General features: G+C 36.9%; 2 protein-coding genes across 5 annotated transcripts in view; both read left to right on the forward strand.

Moving 5' to 3' along the window:
* LOC306854576 (transmembrane O-methyltransferase homolog) overlaps positions 1 to 20,636 on the forward strand; it is a gene marked incomplete at its 5' end in the record, with an annotated part of 605,488 nt that overhangs the window by 191,767 nt on the left and 393,085 nt on the right. The gene's annotated exons all lie outside the window — the stretch shown is intronic.
* The window catches only part of LOC306854568 (arf-GAP with Rho-GAP domain, ANK repeat and PH domain-containing protein 1-like), a 71,164-nt gene that overhangs the window by 17,326 nt on the left and 33,202 nt on the right, over positions 1 to 20,636 (forward strand). For all 4 annotated transcript variants that reach the window (XR_013782853.1, XR_013782854.1, XM_079392700.1 and 1 more), the window contains exons 3-9: positions 6,275 to 6,390; positions 10,773 to 10,855; positions 10,938 to 11,044; positions 11,225 to 11,389; positions 17,113 to 17,182; positions 17,407 to 17,527; positions 18,018 to 18,208. Coding sequence is in view for 2 of the 4 variants with exons in the window: in XM_079392700.1 (XP_079248826.1) it covers positions 6,275 to 6,390; positions 10,773 to 10,855; positions 10,938 to 11,044; positions 11,225 to 11,389; positions 17,113 to 17,182; positions 17,407 to 17,527; positions 18,018 to 18,208 (853 nt within the window). In the remaining 2 variants the exon portion in view is untranslated. The remainder of the gene's footprint in view (positions 1 to 6,274; positions 6,391 to 10,772; positions 10,856 to 10,937; positions 11,045 to 11,224; positions 11,390 to 17,112; positions 17,183 to 17,406; positions 17,528 to 18,017; positions 18,209 to 20,636) is intronic.

Below are 20,636 nucleotides of genomic sequence, written 5' to 3' on the forward strand. Positions count from 1 at the left end.
TTAAACATAATTTTTATATGAATATATAATTTCATATTTTAACATGAAATATTATTTTATATATATATATATATATATATATATATATATATATATATATATATGTATGTATGTGTGTGTGTGTGTATATATATATATGTATTATAAAAGTTGCTGTAATAATGATATTTTTATAAGTGACCATTTTTATTTCTCACATTACACTTGATCTCTCTTTTTTTACAATAATAATATAATAAAAATAACAATGCAAAGCGTAAATAAATGCAGGATTCGCTTTCATTATTGTGTTTGATGTAGTGGTGAAATGAATGATCACCGGTGGTTTTGTGAACAGGAGAAACAGGAGGCAGGTTTCAGGAAGCTCTTTGTTGTTTTGAAGGTCTCCGCACACAGACGCGTTCACGTCTAAAAGCGTTTTCCACTTCCGCCTGTCTTCTGTGTGGTTGGTTTAGGTCTCGTTCACTTGTTCTAGACGTGGTTCTCCAGCTCTCTCGTTATTGTCACTCTTGTATAATGGACTATATTTACTGATCTGATGTTTATCAGTGTATAACAGGATTTCGGTTACTCTCATCCGTCTCTGATGGCCTTATTTGGCGTGTTTGAGCATGTAAGTTCAATGTGGAAGTGAATGTGTGTTGTTCTCTTTCCTTATGTACTTTGTGTCGAATCTGTTGTGTTTGCTCTGTTGATTGTGCATGTTTTTAATGATCTCTTTTGCTCCGATCAGTGTGTCTTGAGGTTTCTCTAATGTTTGGTTCACACAAACTGAGTCAAACTAGACTATATTTTCTGTAGATGATGTTGGCTGGTTTTCTAACTGTATTTTTGGTAATCATTATTTTAAGCGGCTGTAGTGTAACTCACTGCAGTGTTGACTGGTGTTTTACGCTCTTCAGAGCCTCACGTTAACTTCTGATGGCATCACAGCTGTATTTGTTCTAAGCTGATGCTCAGCACACTGTAAAACCGCAGTTTCATCTTTCTGGTGGTTTGTGTTCATGTCGTTCCTTTCTCTCGAGCGCTGCACGTTTGAATGGGTGCCGTCAGAATGAGTCCAAACAGCTGATAAAAACATCACAATAATCCACACCACTCCAGTCCATCAGTTAACATCTGGAGAAGACAAAAGATGAAACTAATCCAGCATTAAGATGTTTTTAACTAAAATACATTGAGTCCATAATAACGCTTCCTCCAGAGAAAAAGTGTTCTGGTCTGAATCAGGAGAGAAATCTGCACAGATCAAGACAAAACAGCTCTAAACAAATATGTGGCTGGATTTTGATGTGAGAGACAACAGCAGATGCACTTTTTCACTGGAGGAAGAGTTATTAGTTATTAGAATATAAATTTTTCCACTTAAAGAGCACTAATGACAGGAACAGTAGCTCCTCCTTAGGTTAGCTGTTTTTTTCTAGGAGATATAACACTGTTTTCTGTTTACATGTGCAGTACCAGTATAGAACAGGTTTCTGCTGCTCCAGAGTCCAGTAGTAGGGATGTAACGATAATATCAATACCGCCATAGCAAAATTGTCTCTATATTATCGTGGTCACATGACGATATGAAGTGATAGGTCTTCCGGGCAAAAAGTGTAGTTTTTAAAATATATTTGTTTTGGGCCGTTATGTTCTGTCAAACCGAAAGCACAATATACTCAATCCCTTCATCAAGACTGTTTTTGCTGTGTGTTTTAGAGCGAAGCACACACTTGGTTCAGACGGTCAGCTGGTGATCCGGTGTTTTCCGCGTCTCAGAACGGCTCCGTTCACTCCGTTCAACTCCTTTATTACACGTTCTGTGAGTTTAGCGCGCATTTGGAAACAACAGCCACCAGTTCTGCTTTATTTCAGCGGCAGATGATTACAGCGTTTCACTAGATTTGCAGCGAGATGTGTTTTTGTGCCTGTTTTCACTGAAACTGGAGTTTTCTTTTAAAATAAAAGCTTAAAGTGCAGCATTAATGGCAGACTGCTAGCGATGAAGTAGTGTCATTTCCCTTCAGTAGTGTAAAGCAAAAATAATAAACCTATCAAATATTAATTTATTTATTTTACAGTGCAATTGTTTTACAACATATGGCTACTACTGCTGTTGTTATTATATTCTAGTTAGTTAGTCTTCCTAAAACAGCAGTGTGAATGTAATTTAGACTCAGACAGTATATCACAATTAAAAAGAGGGTTGAGTCCCTTTAAAGTTCAGCTACAAGTCAATTCAGTCACTTTTTTCTGATTTGAGTTTTCTTAGTAAAGGAACATGGGTTGGAGCTCTTAATTTTAACTTTCAAAGTGCACTAGATAGAATAATTTAACTTCAAAAACTTTAAATTTCTTTAAACATCGCAATAAATATGGTCTCGTGAGATTTTGTTATCTTTGCATCCCTATCCAGTAGCATTGTGTTTTTGTGTTTGTGCGTCGTCACAGGCTCTGTAGGCGTTTTCACAATGCTGTCAGAAAGTAGCGGCTTCTGTTTTCACAATGACACATGAAGCAGTGAAACTGCAGTCATCTCAGCCGGTCTGTGCTCTATAAATGGATTTTCATATGGAAGCTGCTGCATGCTACATGCATTGCACGGATTATATACTCTTTATTTTTATATGAATCCTTGTTTTATTAGCACGTCATGTGTTTATTGCCTCCTTAAAAAGATTCGCTTGGATAAAAGCATCTGTGAAATGTTTAAATGTAAACCTATTTTAAGTTGATCCAGAAAGTCTAGGATGCAAATATGGTGACATAATTACAAAAAAAAATGTTTGATGATGAATGAAATGTTGGTTAAGTTGAGGATGTGAAAGCAGAAGAGAAGAATGAATCAGTTTGAATGAGTTGCGCTGCTGGTTATTCTTTAACACACCGAACTGAACGCGTCTCTGGATTCTTCTGATATCTTTTCTTTGGCGAGTGCAGCAGTATTTCTGATATTTTCTGAAATGCGGTTGATGTTACAGGGCTGAAGCACTAGTGAAGTCTTCATTCATAATTCAGTATTTAGTAGATGTTTTGTAAAACTGATGGCAGTTGTTCCGCTGGACACAGGAAGCAGCATTGTTTGACCGTTCACATGGGCCTGATCTTTAACACACATGTGTTTCCGGTCTGATAAGTGTTGCTCAGATTCTGAAATAAACCTGTGAATTCCTGTATTCTATGTAAATGTAGGGTGAAGGTCAGGCAGCTGTCGAAACGTGGCCACGTTCACCTTTTATTCACATTTACACATGGTTTATAGTGTCCAGAATTTCTTTTACTGCTGTACGAAGACTTTCTGTCTGTTGTGTTTATAATTCAGAACCAAATGAACCATTTGTTTATCAGTCTCTTCTGCTCACCAAGGCTGCATTTAAAATATTATTATATTGCAAATATTATAATTTAAAATAGCTGTTTTCTGTGTGAATAGGACAAACGTACCTATTAAGCACACTTCCATTTTTGAGCTCCGATTATAAAAATAAAAAATAATTGATGTCTTAACCAATTGGTATGTTTGTTACTATATACCTCCTGTAATGTGAAGTCAGTCAGATCATCTCACGCTGAGATATGAGTCTTCATGTGTTCTCTCTGACTGATGGACATTTAGAAAGCTGTCTGAAAACTTTCACCAAAAGAGGAGCTCCTTAAATGTGTGTTTTTTAGATGTTTAAGCCTTTATTTTGGGCAAGTTTCACCACTTATTGTAAAATTAAGAGATTAATGTTCAGACTTTTGCATATTATAACCTGGAGCTTGGATGTGGGAAATAATTACATTAGATCCAAAAGATAGTTTCAGCAACAGATGCTACAGAACACAGTTAGCTGACTAGCTGGATAAGATTGTGTGCTACGCTAATATAATACTGCACAGGCATTACTGGCTTGTACTTTTACATCCATAATATTATAAACGGACAGTTTATTGCTGGTCTGTCATTTTACAGTGCTGTAATCTTTAAAGATTTCACATTATTGTAAGGTGAGCTACTATGAAAATCACAGCTTCAGTGTGACATCAATAAGAAAAAGGATAATTTCATAGATATTGTTAATAATAGTTGTTCATATTAAAATATGTATGAACTTAATACATGACCAAGACATGTATTGTGTATTATGTGTTTAAGATATGTGAGGGTACGATGTGTATTTTGTTCATTAGGTGTAGTGGATATATGCACCATGTGTTGGGTAACATTAGCCGCTACATTGTTCATTCATTTTCATTATAAATAACTACAATACCCACGTTTGATTTAAAGTATTTTATTTAAGGTTAGGTAAATCTGAATGACGTGCCATCTGAATGGGAGAAACCATTTCGGGTATGACGTCACTGGGAGGGGGGAGTCCAATGTACCTAAAACAAGGTTTACATTTGTTCATCCATAGGTTGTGTTTTTATATTGTGATTTGTGAAATGTATACTTGAATAGATGCTGTTTTATGTGCATATGTAAGGAAGTAAAGGTACCTGTAGATTGGTACATCCCGGGTGTGGCCTAGACTATAGCATGGCTGCTGGAGTTGTACATGTGGGTCGCCAGTCGTCGTGGTCAAGGGCAGGCTGGTTTGTGTGGAGGGAGTAAGCAATAGAAGCTTGTGCTTGGAAGTTTGTTACTCAAACTACGCAACTGTGGTTGTGGCTAAGGTCCAAGAAAGAGACTTGTAAATACTGTTTTTGTTTTGTTTTCTGTTATCTGTACAATAAATTGACCTCCACTGGGATTTCCTGTCGCCGTGGTCTTATTGTGCCTCCGACCACAAGTGCAATCTCTAACACTTGATTTTAGTGTTCTGCTTTTTTTTTGTGATTGACTTTGTACCTTCAAAAAATTTTTTTTTATAATTATTCTTTACAAATTTTCCTTAAAATAAACAAGAATTTTTAATAAAACATGATGTGAGCTTAATGGGAACAGAGATGTGCTTAAAGAACACAGAAATGCACTCATTAAGCACAGCCGGACTTTTTGAATTTAACGACGTATATCTTAATTGAAACGCTTTTGTCATTTAAAATAAAAGTAAATATTTTTGTGTGAGAGATTAATATTTTAACATAACTTTTTCTACTGAAACCAATATCTTGTGCACTAAAAATATCTCAATGTAGATTTTGGTGAGCTTAATAGGTGCGTTTACCTATTTGTTAAAATGTAATTGATTGCTGTGATCAAAGCTGAATTCTCAGCATTATTACATTACAACAACATATTTTTGTTGAAGTTGTGATACATTACCATTCAAAAGTTTGAGGGCAGTAAGATAAAAAAAAAGCAAAAAAACACTTTTATTCATCAAGGACACATTAAATCGATCAGAAGTGCCAGTAAAGTCATTTATAATGTTACAAAAGATTTCTATTTCAAATAAATGCTGTTCTTTTGAACTTTCTGGTCATCTGTGAATCCTGAAAAACAAAATATATCACAGTTTCCACAAAAATATTGTGCAGCACAACTGTGTTCAACATTGATAATAATCAGAGATGTTTGTTGAGCAGTAAATCAGTATATTATTATGATTTCTGAAGATCATGTGACACTGAAGACTGCAGTAATGATGCTGAAAATACAGCTGCAGATCACAGAAATAAATTACAGTTTAACACATATTCACATAGAAAACAGCTGTTTTACATTAGAATAATATTTCACAATTTTTACTGGATTTTTGATCAATGCAGCTTTGATGAGCAAAAAAGACTTCTTTCAAAAATATTAGGCGAAACGTCATATATCTTATCTTATTTCCAAATTTTGACCGGTGATGTGAATAAAATCATAATGTTTAATACCCTAATTAAACATTGCACAACTTGTATTTAATAAGTACTTCCTGGAGCAGCTTACACGTTGTTGTTGTTGATCCTATTGTTATTATGTAAACATGGATGTGTAGTATGATGTAATATACAGGACATTTTAACAAAGTTATTAAATGAATAAAAAAATCGAGCAGAAACATAAGGTCAAGTCCATTATGATTTTTATGTGACTTCTGTGTGTCTCTGAGGAGTGACTCGTGTGAAGATCAGTACAGGTGTGTTGGTCCATCTCTATCTGCTTTCATTGAACCTGTTGCGTCAGGTGCTTCTGATCTCAGAGACATGCAGCGACACGAACCCTGATCTCTCTCTCTGTCAGCGTCAGAATAGAGCTGGTATCTGTCTGCCACTAGCGTCAAACCCTCACCATGAAGAAGTTCAGTCGGCTGATCAACAGATTGTCCTGTGATCTGAGTAATGATAAATCTTCCTCTGTCTGCTCCTCCAGCGCTCCTGCAGATGATCCGTCAGACACGGATCGATTCCCAGAAGTCCCGCCTCGGATCATCAGACCACCAAACGAGAGCCAAAGGAGAGACATCCCACCACCGCCGAACAAAAACAGTGAGTGGATTTCATTTATCACGCGAGGAGAAGCTGACAAGAGTGAGGTGAGACAGACAGGAGTTTCAAAACGACATGCAAAAGAGCCTGTTTTAAAAATATTTTGATTTTGAAAAGCCTTCTGCCATTTATCTAAGGTGAAGGTCCTTGCACAGTCCTTTTTGTATTCGTCAGCCTTTCCTATCAAAATGCTTGCTATGAATGTGAAAACGCAGAAATTCGAACCTGGTCTGATTTATTTAATTTAATTTTTTTATGACGGACGAATTAAAATTTTATGACGTGTGAAAATTTCGGACTATGTGTGCAATGGCCTTGATATTGGAAGTTTTTTTAAACATTCGTTTCTTATTTATTTGGTTCCACAGTGTTTACTGATCTTCAGTTTTGTATATCTAAACTTTAAGTTATTTGTTATTTTATATTAGGCATAAAGCATGGTGTATTTTTATTTGTTTTGTTATTAACGGTTCTTTGTTCTACGTTGTATTTTGTTGATGCGTAGATTGAATTCAAGCTATTGATGCCGAATTGCCGCTAATTTGAAAGTGAAAGTAAAATACGCACCGAAATGAAAATTCTTGGCAGAATGACACAGAATGAAACTCTGGGCTAAAGGCTGAATACCGAACACGGTTTTTCGCATTTTTTCCCCATATATTTTGCAATTTTTTTTCACCATTGCATAAATTAAATGTGCTTTTTACTGTTTTGTCTAGCTTTTTAAAGACAAAATCTGTAACAAAACAACAATTTAAAAATATTTACTTAACACTGAACATTCTAGCAGACACTATAGCAAAAAAACAAACAATTTAACTCAAAATTAATAAGTTAGTAAAATATTATTTTTGGGGCCATTTTTGAGACCCCTTTCTTGAATCAGTTATGTATTCTTACTGTACAAATAAATGGAGCCTTGCTGAGCAGAAGAGGATTAATTTCAAACATTGTGTGAGTGTTATAATAAATGTATTAATAAAGCTGTTGTAATTATTATTATCATTATTATTGTCTTACTCGGCACAGATTTTCCTTGCGCTTTGGACTTTGAAACCTGGCTAACGAGCAGATTTACATTTAAATGAGTTACTTTTTCAAATTAGTAACACAAGAAGTGTTTTCCTATTGATTTACTGACATCTTTCCCTGTGTTGAGAGAAATTGGGAGTAAGTACAGAGGCAGAGGCATTTTGTTCAGCCTGAGGGTTATTCATTTCACTCTTTTTGTGAAAGGGCCTTTGCAGTCGCCAAAAATATAACTTTAGGTTTTTCTGTTATTAAAAATAAATAAGCAAGCCCAGCCCAGGTGACAAAAAGTAACGCAAAAGTAACATAATGCCTTACTTTCCATAAAAAGTAACTAAGTAACACAATCAGTAACTTTTTTTTTTTATGGAGTAACGCAATATTGTAATGCATTACTTTTAAATGTAACTTTCCCCAACACTGTGTGACTTTAACCTTATCAACTGTTAATCTAGCATTACTGAACTAACATTAAACCACCACCATAATACAGGACACAAAATCATGATGTGTAGGGCTGGGCAATATGGTAAAAAATTTAAATCTCTATTTTTTTCTTCTTCTTTTTTTCAGAACGTTTGACCAATTCTCGATTTAAAAAAAAATAAATTTTAACTAGTCAACTTGAAAATTTAACTACAACAAGAAACTTTTTCTTTATTAACCCTCTAGTTAAAGAAAATTCTATTCCAAGTGCAGCACACATGAAGTTGTCAACATGATGTAAATGTTAAGTATCTTTAAAGTACGTTCAAAACTGCAAAACTTTTCAAATATCATATACTTTAAAACTTTTACTCAAGTAATATTCTAAACGGTGACCTCAGCTTCTGGCAAAGTCATTTTCTGGTGAGATATCTTTACTTTTACTTCATCCACTACTGTACCGTTCTCATGCATTAATGCTGTTAGGGGTTTGTTAACCGCTGCGGTCGCTCTCAGTCTGTCTTTAACACCTCATATGAGTTTAAGAGGCGCAGTGTCAAAGATGGGTCCTGTTTGGTTGGGTCAGTGTACTGATACTGCCTCGAAACAGCCTGGCAACCACCCACAACACCTTAGCAACTGCCTGCAACCACCCACAGCACCCTAGAAATGGCCTTGTCATTGTTTTCTAAACCACGTCCTTCGTTTCTTCCTCTAAAGTCTGGGTGGAGTCATTGAGGAACTGGAATGATTAAGTGGAATCGGAACCAGAATTGCATTCCTCAGGATTTTATCATTTTTCTCTTATTTATATAGAGTTTCTCTGTGTGAACCGCCTCAGCTGGAGCGCAGATCTCGTCAGACCAGCTTTTAATGATCTGTAGTAGTTCTGTAGTAAGGCAGATGATACATGGGGCAACTCTTCTGAGCAGTATTGCTTTGGGCACTTTCCCATTGAGAATGGGCAACACATTTCTGTCTGGTTGCTTTAGATTGGTTTGGCCCCTGTGTCTCACCTGGTTACCTGTTGAAGGCAACACTGACCTGACAGCAAAGCTCAGGGTTCCCACAGGGTTTGGAAAGCAGAGTATGGAAAAATATTTGTGTTTCCAGACTTTTGCTCCAATTTTTTTTTTTTTTTTAAATAATAGAAAATAAATAATTTAATGAAAATAAATTTGTTGTACAAGAAGTGAGGTTTCATGGCAGCTGTTTAGTGATTCTTTAGTGATCGCCAAATATGACGGCATGAATTCAATGTGCACTTTTTCATTATGCAAAATGCAGGTTATAAGGATTTTGGGATTCTTCACACTTTATTCTTAGCACCATATTACATAACTCAAGGACTTTTGCAAAAATAAAAAATATACAGACTTTTATGTGCGCGCAAGAAACCACTAAATTTAACATATAGAACAATGCACACTGAGCCACCTGTTGTGCCATCAGCCCATTTCCTGTCATGGTTTCTCCACAGAGGATGTGTTAAATTGCACATTAGGCCTTGATATTAGAGGTATAACGTAAGAAAAGCTCAATTCTGAGCAGGTAGATCTCTGTTTATTCATGTGCATCCATGCTATTATTCATAGTAAGATGTCAGTGATGCACAAAGGAAACAGGTTAAATAACACTAGAAATTGTAATACGTAAGCATGCAAAACATTACCACGCACATATGAATAGTTTCTCGATGGCACAAAAAAGTTTCTGTTGTACATGTAAAAGTCTGTATTTTTTATTTATTTATAATTTTTTATTTTAGGGATTCTGTATGTTGTCACTTAGAGAAAATCAATGAAAAAACCCCTGAGAAAATAAAAATATGAAGAGTTAATTTGCAAAAACCAATAACTTTTATTTATTTATTTTTTCAGAAATCAAGTTTTTTTTATTGTGCATTCCAAGTAATATCAATCAAACTGCAGTTGGGTTGTTTTGATTAAGTAATAATAACTAAACAAATACAGGCAATTTACAAAATTAAAGTTAATTGAAAGTATTTTTTTTTTTTTTACATATTAAAAGTTTATTTTATAGCAAAAGCAGATAACTCCACATTTCATGTTTTAGAGTTAAAAAAAAACATTTGTTTAAACTTCGTAATCTCCTCTGATGACAATATAGATGCCTGACAAAGGTTGTTGTTGTGATCATAGATTTATGGATTTGATTACACACAATACACGGTTTATGCCCTGAAGAAGATATCACAGGTTCATCAAGTTCGTCGAAATGATCCATCCATCCACTTTTAGTCAGCTTTGACGAAACTCCTCTCAGCTAGCACGTCTTTTCAAAGTGAAGTAGCCTTGTCACCTGACCTGAATACAGCACGCTGATTCGCTAAAATGGACTTAACGGCTTCTGTTTAAAAACAAAAAGGGCGCTTGTCGGCTTCTGCAGTAAAACGATAACTCATGATGCTTTGAAAGTGGACAATACAGGCTTTTTTTGACCAACCTGTTTCTCAGTGCCTTCTGGGACTTACCATCAGCTGCGGTTTCATTATTATTTATTATAATGCTTTTTTATCATTATTTATTCAACTCTAAATTCATAGTGCTAAAACATACAATAGAAGAAACAGCTTTGAAGAAACCTTCTTGTCAGAATTGCTCCAATCTGATTGGCCAGCTGTGCCTCTGTGTTTTTAAGAAAATAAAGCTACATTTGGTTTAACATGCAATTTTGCACTTTACCACAATTTAGTGTTAAATTATGTATTTTTTGTGGTCCTGGGTCACAAATGTCTTATTTTTGAGTCAGTAAGATGTTAAAAATCAGATTATTTTTTTTCCAGTTCGTCAATCACACAGCATTTGGAAGGTCGCTTCGGGTGCGTTGCATTGTGGGATACATTGAAATGTGACTGTATCTCTATAAATCTTCCCGTTTCCCTCATTCTGTTCTCTTCTGTGTAGAGTTGGATTCAGATGAAAGTTCAGATGAATATGATGAGCGCGAGCCCAGCAGAGACGCTAAACTCATAGACATGGCCAGCAAGGTGTGTTTCACGCGCTGTTTTATTCCCAGAATTGTCCAATAGTGACAGACGCTGTATGATTGACAGCTGCTTCCTCCAATAGATGTCCTTGATGGTTCCCAAGGCGACGAAACCCCGTTACAGCAGCTTGTGCAGCGACGACGAGCTTCTGGACGATGACACCAACTGTTACGAGTCTGTTTCCGTCAAGTGAGTCGCTTTTATTTTCCTGCTGTTAGCGATTTTGCAAATGTGTACATTCCCGAGTTATTATTGTAGCGTTAATTTTAGTTCATTGATGCTGATTTGGCAATATGAGAAATTCATGTCGTGTTGCAATGTGATAATGTAACACTTCCCTCTTGTGCTGATCTCTTCTCCCTCTCTCAGACGGGGTTCATGGATGGAAGATTTTGGTTCGATCTCAGGCTCTCAGAACAGCATCTACCTGCCAGTCACAGGCCACGTCAGTGCTCCGCCCCCTCGGGAAGACCCCGCCTCCACCAGCGTCCCCGTGATTAAAATGGGCTGGCTAGACAAGAATCCTCCTCAGGGGTGCGTGTGTTTTGATTTCACACTGACTTTTGAACATTTCAAGATTTCATTTTTGAACTGGTTCTTTTATATGACTCATTTGAATGAACTGATTCCCTAAACTGAATCAGAATTCCCAAGCATAAACAAAAAAGACATAATTTTAAGAGTTTTTGATCGCTGCCTTAAAGCAAAGCTGCATGTGCTGCATCTACATGTTAGTATTTCTGTGTCAATTTTTTACAAATTCATACTATTTATTTGTAATTAATTGTCAAATTTACCAGCAGTTCCTCAGTGAAAATTTTCTTTTTCTCAGTATAGTGTTTTGTTTCGCTTGTGTGATTTAGTTTCAACAGTGTAACTAATGTGAGACTAATAGGCAAGGAAAGTTTATTTATATAGCACATTTCATACACAGTGGTAATTCAAAGTGCTTTACATAAAAGGAAGTGAAAAATAATCATCACAGCAATAAAAGCAGTGGGGGGGAAGTCGTGGCCTAATGGTTAGAGAGTCGGACTCATAATCGAAAGGTTGCGGGTTCGAGTCCCCGGCCGGCAGGGATTGTAGGTGGGGGGAGTGAATGTACAGCGCTCTCTCCACCCTCAATACCACGACTGAGGTGCGACTGAGACACTGAACCCCCAACTGCTCCCCGGGCGCCGCAGCATAAATGCTGCCCACTGCTCCGGGTGTGTGTTCACGGTGTGTGTGTGTGCGTGTGTGCATTTGTTCACTACTCACTGCTGTGTGTGTGCACTTGGATGGGTTAAACGCAGAGCACCAATTTCGAGTATGGGTCACCATACTTGACAATACGTCACGATTAAAAACAAGGAATTAAAAATAATTATAAAAACAAGGAATTTTAAAATGATAGAAATTGATTTCAAATTAATTTAAAACAGTTAAGAGTAGAAAATGATTATACATAAAATTCATTGCAGTCAGTTCGGACATATAGCACAGTGCTCATTCAACAAATGCACAGTTAAACAGATGAGTTTTGAGTCTTGATTTAAATGTGGCTAATGTTTTAGCACATCTGATCTCTTCTGGAAGCTGGTTCCAACTGCGGGCCGCATAATAGCTAAAAGCAGACTCCCCTTGTTTTGTGTGAACCCTTGGTATTTCTAACTGACTCGATCCTAATGATCTGAGTGGTCTGTTCGGTTTATATTCAGTGAGCATATCAGCAATATATTTAGGTCCTGGGCCATTGAGTGACTTATAAACAAGTACACAGCAAAATCCCCAGAGTTAAATCAACTCTGCTCAGAGTACATATTGTCCCAATCTACAGAGTGTTAAAGTAACACTGAAGTAGAGTTACCACTGTTGAGGATTATGAGATAAGTTTTCATGTCTAAAAGCCAGAGCAGTAGTTGTTCATCTTCAACATTGTTAACAATGGGTTTTCTTTTCTAATGCTCACTCATCACTTAATGAATCGCTTAATTATCCCATTAACTTTAACTCTGCTTCAGTGTTACTTTAACACTCTGTAGATTGGGACAATATGTACTCTGAGCAGAGTTGATTTAACTCTGGGGATTTTGCTGTGTAAAAGTACTTTAAGATCAATCCTAAATGTAACTGGAAGCCAGTGTAAGGACCTGAGGACTGGTGTGATATGCTCAGATGTTCTGGTTCTAGTCAGAATCCTGGCAGCAGTGTTCTGGATGAGCTGCAGTTGTCTAATGGTCTTCTTGGGAAGGCCGGTGAGGAGACCATTACAGTAATCCACCCTGCTGGTGATAAAGGCATGAACAAGTTTCTCCAAGTCATGACTGGAAACAAAACATCTAATTCTTGCAATGTTTTTGAGATGATAGTATGCTGATTTAGTTACTGCTTTGACATGACTACTGAAACTAAGGTCTGTCTCCAGAATCACCCCAAGATTTCTGACTTGATTTTTAGTTGTTTGACCCCTAGAGTCAAGGTATGCATTCACCTTGAGAACTTCATCTTTGTTTCCAAATGCAATGACTTCAGTTTTCTCCTTGTTTAACTGAAGGAAATTCTGGCACATCCAACTGTTAATTTCATCAATGCATTGGCAGAGGGAGTCAATGGGGCTGTAGTCATTTGGAGATAAGGCTAGGTAAATCTGGGTATCATCAGCATAGCTGTGATAGGCAATTTGGTTCTTCCTCATTATCTGACTTAGTGGGAGCATATACAGGCTAAACGAGAGCGGTGCAAGAATTGAGCCTTGTGGGACTCCGCATGTCATTGCCGTCCACTTAGACTTATGCTCTCCTATACTCACATAATAACCTCTCCCTTCTAAGTATGACCTGAACCATTTGAGTGCCATCCCAGAAAGCCCGACCCAGTTTTCCAGTCTCTCTAGAAGTATGTTATGATCGACAGTGTCAAACGCAGCACTAAGATCTAGTAGTACCAGCACTGATATTTTGCCAGAATCAGAATTAAAGCGAATGTCATTTATTATCTTAATGAGTGCTGTCTCTGTGCTGTGACGCTGTCGGAAACCAGAATGAAAATGTGAGTATCCATTTGAGTTTAAGTAGTTGTTCAGCTGATTTAAAAACGACCTTTTCAATAATCTTACCTATGAAAGGAAGATTTGATATGGGTCTATAGTTGCTCAACATGGTGTTATCAAGATTGTGCTTTTTCAGAAGGGGCTTAACAACTGCAGTTTTCATGGAGTTTGGAAAAGTCCCAGAAAGAAGTGAGGCGTTCACCACTTCTAAGAGATCTGCTTCTAAACAGTTAAACATACTTTTGAAAAAAGATGTGGGAAGTGAGTCAAGATAGCAGGTTGACGATTTAAGATGTTGTACTATTTCTTTTGTACTATCAATTGCTTCAAAAACACACATAGTCACTTCTTTTTGAAATTGCGGTTGAATCTGTGTGACCTCTGCATAACTTGAGGATGTGCCAATCTCCTTTCTGATATTATTGATATTCTCAGAAAAGAAGGAAGCAAACTCATTGCATTTGCTGTCGGAGAGCATTTCACTGGGAATCTGACTTGGGGGGTTTGTCAGTCTCTCAACAGTTGCAAAAATAGTATGAGTGTTGTTTATGGTACCGTTTGGCTAGTTCCTCATTGAAAGCATGAAGGCTGTCTTTATAGATGCTATAGTGAATTTCGAGTTTCATCTTCCGCCACGTCCGCTCAGCTTTTCTGCATTGTTTTTTCATACTCTGAACTGCTGTTGATTTTCCCCAAGATGATTTTTGTCTGCCAGTCTTCTTGCTGACCTTTATCGGGGCAATATCATCAATAACATTCTCAACTTTTGAGTTAAAGGAATCAAGGAGAAGATCAACAGGGTCTGCAGAAATGCTTGGTGTTAGAGATATAGCCTTCATAAATGGTGCACTAGTGTTCTCATTAATGCATCTCTTTCTGACAGAGACAGATCTAGATTCAGTGGTGACAGAAATGTTTAGACCTCTACTGATGAGTAAATCTAGAGTGTCCACGATTGTGTGTGGGTCCGTGCACATGCTGACTCAGGTCAAAAGTATTTAAAACAGTGATAATTTCTTTTGTAGTTTTGATTTCTGCATTATCTATGTGAATATTAAAATCCCCTGCAATAGCAAAACAGTCAAACATGAGGAAATCATTGATAACAGTTCAGTGAACTCATCAACAAAGGCTGGAGAATATTTTGGAGGCCTGTAAATAATGATAAACTGAGTGCGTGGAGCTCCTTTCAGCACAATACTTAGATGTTCAAAAGACAAATACTGACCAAATGACACTTGCTTGCATTGATAAACATCTTTAAACAGCTACACCTCCGCCTCTCCTAACAGTTCTGCAGACACTTATAAAATTAAAGTTAGGAGGGGCTGTTTCAGTGAGGACTGTTGCACTGCAGCTGTCTTCTAGCCATGTTTCATTTAGAAACATAAAATCCAGGTTGTTTGTGGTTATTAAATCGTTGATCAGAAATGATTTATATTTTAGAGATCGAATGTTTAAAAATGCTAACTTGATGGAATTACATTTTGTCTCTACAGCAATCTTAGATGCATTATAGGACACAGGTTAGATGGGTCAGCCGTACGGCTTGAGGAGGCTTTAGACTTTCTATCACATGATAAAACAGAAATAGAGAAGGCTACAGGCACACTGGGTTCCCGCTTGTTCTGTAAACATTTGTCAATGTTGCTGCTAAAATAGCGGGGACCCGACACATATCACCAATTGATTATCAATTGTTTTTGGTTCACCTACACCATAATAGACAATTCTGTCTGTTTTATTTCTAAATGTTGAGTTTGATTTGGACTTCCGCATGATTCCATGCTGCCATGACAGTCGTGACTATTAAAAGAATCTTCCAGATTAGGGTTTTTAGAAGACAATTTAAACATACCCCATACCTGATCGGAAAATAAAACATGCACATCCTCATTAAGATCCTTAGCCCAAACAGTAGTGATAGATGAAGGTTTGTATGAATGCTCAAGAAGAAAGAGATAGATGACTGAAGCAGAGGAGGGAGATTAGTTTGTGTAAAGGGTGAACAGGCAGAGAGATTCAAGGCACCCAATACACCCGTAGCGCCGATCTAATGCAAAAATACATAACAAAGGAGGCGCCTGGCAGATTATATTGAGTTTTAAGATTCTGGAAGGATTTTAAACCACTATCATCATAGATATCTCCCAGAGTGTTTACTTTATTATGAGTCCATTGCCGACAATGAAATTGAGTACTGCCTGACAAAAGGTTATTATTGTGGAAAATAGCTGAATGCCTTTGCCATTTTGTAGCTAGTTGTGAACGTCTTTCAACATCCCTCCATGTGGAGAGGACATGGGTTACAATGGGACCAAACCGAGATTTACACTGCCAAAGCAGAACTCCCGAAAAAACAAGATGCTTCAATTTATACGGATAAACAATAGATAAAGAATGGGTTAGAGCGAACAGCACCTGTGAGAACAGTGCCTGCTGGATTAACATACAGAACTTTTATCATATTTATGAAACTCAATCCCAGACCCAGATGCTGTAGAACCGCCCATAAAAAAAAAATATTTTTAGTAATTTTTGCATGTGCACAATTCTCTGATGTCAGTTAATAGTCACATGACATGCAAATAAATAAAAATATTTGATCCTTTTTACTAATTAAAAAAAATATATTTTTAGTTTTTTATTATTATTTACACACATATAAATATATATATATTTATTTATTTATTTTACATGTTATTATTAAATTATTAGCTTTTTATCAATGCACAAACCCATTTGAGAAACACTGATAAGGCACAAAAACACGTAAATAAACATTCAAATACACCATTTTAATAGTTCAATCACAAGATTCAAAATAATGCATGTTAGCATGCCACTAAACACAGTCACTTTCACTTTGAATGTACCTGAAAATTATACCTTTTTACTTAAACACAAAAGCACACACACAGAGATCATATTTTAGACACAGCAGAAATAACACACTTTTATACTTGCATAAATCATCTAAGTGATTGAACATTTCTACCATTTTGCACTTGCAGGTATTTGGGAGCTTAAAGACAATTACTTTTCAGTTAAATATATTGATTCTGCAGTGAGGTCACAAAATAACTAAACTGAGTAAAACTGCACTATTTTAGTTCTATTGTAGAGCTGCTTTATAGTTAAAATATAAGTAATAATTAGAGCTGAATTAATGTAATCCTGACTCAACAATTTGTGTGTGTGTGTGTGTGTGTGTGTGTGTGCGCAGGTCTCTGATCTACCAGCGCCGCTGGGTCAAACTGGATGCTGAATACCTGAGATACTTCGACAGTGAGAAGGTGATTCTGATTGGTTAAAGTCATGTTTGTAGAGTCGATCTCTTTGTGGTATGTGAAAAGACCTGCTGTTCTTCAGTGCTGAACGAATGCATCTCGTCGCACGTGTCCTTTAACGTCCGCTGCTGATGGGACGATTAAATGCATGTGTGTGTGTGTGTGTGTGTGTGTGTGTGTGTGTGTGTGCGTGCGTGCGTGTGTGTGTGTGTGTGTGTGTGTGTGTGCAGGACGTCTACTCGAAGAGGATCATACCTACAATGTCCATCACCGGCGTGGTCAACGTGGGAGAGCAGAAGTTTGAAGTGGTGACGCACAATCGCACTTTCCTGTTCCGAGCTGAGAGCGACTGTGAGTTTACAGACTGTGTGTGTGTGTGTGTTGTTTAAAGCAGATGATTAAGTGTGTTTGCGAATGAGAGACACACTGATGATCAGTGAGGTTTTGTGGTGAAACTAAAGCTGATGTGAACAACTGACCTCGCAACACAAATACACCAACATGCACAAGATACACAGTTACACACACAGACACACACACACACACACACAGAACTGTCTTTGGGGAAGAATAAACAAAAAATATTTAATCTTTCCTTATTTCAATGAATAATCATAATATTATTAATATTTAATTGTATTATTATTGTTATTATTAATCTGTTATTTTTAATAAAAATATGTATTATAAAATGAGAATCCCTGCAGTAACAGTCACAGTTAAACAAAGCCATTCAGTCGTGCAGTCACTATATATTATACATGATGGTGTGTGTGAACGCAGCATGCAGGTCGTCTGCTCAGAGAAATGACTGAAGTGTGTGTGTGTGTGTGTGTGTCAGCGGAGCGGAGCGAGTGGGTGATGGTGTTGAAGAGCTGCGTCGGGGCGTCTCGTGCGCGCACCAGTCTGGATATGACCTTTAACCCCTGCGTGGGCTACGAGATCAAGGGTTATCTGGAGCTGCGCGGCCTGCGCTCTAAACTCTACACGGTGGTGTGTGCGGATAAAGTCTTCCTCTACAAAAACACCGAGGTAAACCCTCAATCTGTCAGAAATAAGTCACACTGCTGACTTTAATACAGACTTCAGGAGCATTAACAGCAGCTCACTGCTTGTATTGGATAGTAATGAGTGGTTATTAATTCTAATAATTATATTATAGCAACAAAATGCTGCATTAGTGTGTTGAAGTTGCTCATGAAGCTCGTTAATGGAGTGAATCAGTTCATTTAGACGTATAGCAAAACTTTATTAGCATTTATATACTGTTTATATTGCATTATTTTTTGTTTTTATATTTTCTGTTTTAATTTTAATTTTAGTGATATTTATTTGTAATTTTGTTGTATTTTGCCATTTTTGTTACTTTTTAAAAAAGTTTTTTTTATTTTATTTCAGTTTTTGTTATTTCAGCACATCAGGTTAAACTAAATGAAAATTAGAAATGTTGCCTTGGCTGAAATTAAATATATTTTTATGGTTTTAGTTTCAATTTTAGTTAACTACAATTACCATGAAGTGCAAATAAAATGGTTCATTGATTGATTTCAGGCTGAGCAAGATGATCACGTTCATGTCGTCGTGTCATCTTACATCTTTTGAGAAGTGAAAATGTATATACATGCTGTCTTTCACACAAAACAATTATAATATAAATTAGGGTTTAATTATGAATTTTTTTATTTATTTAACCTTTATTTATGCAGGTAAACTGTTTGAGAACCACTTCTCATTTACAAACATGACCTGGCCAAGAGGCTACAAAAATCAATAAGGACATACTATACAACTGTACATAGTCAAACACATAACACATAGAACAAGCAATTGAATTAAAAAAGGTAACAGTAAAAAATAAAAATAAAAAATAAAAGGTGCTTAAATAAGTGTGTGTAAATATAGTTCGTAATTGTCAACAGGAACAAGAGTCAACTATGTAATTTTGGAGGTTTTGTTTAAAGGTGGAAATTGAAATCAGAGATGTAAGTTTCAGTGTGTTTTGTAGTATATTCCAGTCGTGTACTGCTGCAAAGCGGAAGGCATTATGTCCAAAGATAGTAGAAGTAGGAGGGGTACTAAATTTAATCAAATTACTTGATCTTGTATGATAGACGTTATGAGCAGCATGAAGAAGAGATGACAAATAGAGAGGTGTCTTGCCCAGGATTGTTTTATATATGAAGAGAAACCAGTGATGGAGCCGCCGAGTATGAAGGGAGGACCGCCCACCCGTTTATACAAGTCACAATGATGAGTGTGAAAGGGTACATTAGTGACAAAACGGATGGCTGAATGATAAAGTGTGTCAAGTTTTTTTAGAGCTGTATTTGGTGCCATTCTATAGATAATATCACCATAGTCCAAAATTGGCAGTACTGTCATCTTAACGAGGGTGCATTTGGTAGCATGAGTAAAGGGAGCTTTATTGCGGAAAAGAAAAGCTAGTCTAGCTTAGACTTTTGTTTGAAGGTTAATGATGTGTGTGATGAATGACAAAGATGAATCCAACCATATACCTAGATATTTATATTTTTTGACATACTCCAGAGCCATACCGTTCATGCAGGTGATTATAAGTGGAGTCTCGGTAACTGGTTTTCGGCTAAAAAGGATACATTTAGTCTTACTGGTGTTAATTTGAAGGTGGAGATTATCAAAAAACTGCTCTATAGAGGTGAAGCTGAGTTTAAGACTGGAAGCCGCAGAATTGGGAGAGGAACCAACTGAATACAGAATGGTATCATCTGCATAAAGATGTATCCTAGAGGTGCCAGCAGCTTTGGCTATGTCATTAACATAAATAGAAAAAAGGGTTGGGCCCAGGATGGAGCCTTGAGGCACTCCTTTAGAGATATTAAGTGGGTCTGACATAATATTTTCCACCTTCAATTGCTGGACACGGTTGGTAAGATAATTGGCAAACCAAACACAGCTAGAAGAGGACAGACCAATACTGGAAAGCTTATGTAAAAGGATCCTATGGTCTACAGAGTCAAAGGCCTTGGCGAGGTCTATAAAGGTGGCAATACAGACCTGTTTGCTGTCTAATGCTGTAATTATCTCGTCAAGGACCTTTGTGATAGCTGTTATACACCCATGTCCTACCCGAAAACCAGATTGCATGTCAAATAATATATGATTTTTATCCAGAAAATCATTTAACTGTTTTAGGACGAGCTTCTCCAGAACTTTGGCTAGACATGGTAGAATGGAAATTGGGCGATAACAATTTGGATCAGATTCAGAACCCCCTTTGAAGAGGGGAAAAATTATGGCTGATTTCCAATCAATAGGGAACTCAGAAAGCTGTAGGGACATGTTAAAGAGTCTTGTGACGGGAGCGGCAATAATGCGGGATGCTGCTTTTAAGAACATGGGATCAAGACCATCAAGGCCAGCAGATTTGTTTGTGTTCAGCTTGGAGAGTTCATCCTGGACTTCAGAGGTGGAAAAAGGCATA

The sequence above is a fragment of the Barbus barbus genome (assembly GCF_936440315.1).
Source record: "Barbus barbus genome assembly, chromosome: 34".
Taxonomy (NCBI): Eukaryota; Metazoa; Chordata; class Actinopteri; order Cypriniformes; family Cyprinidae; genus Barbus; species Barbus barbus.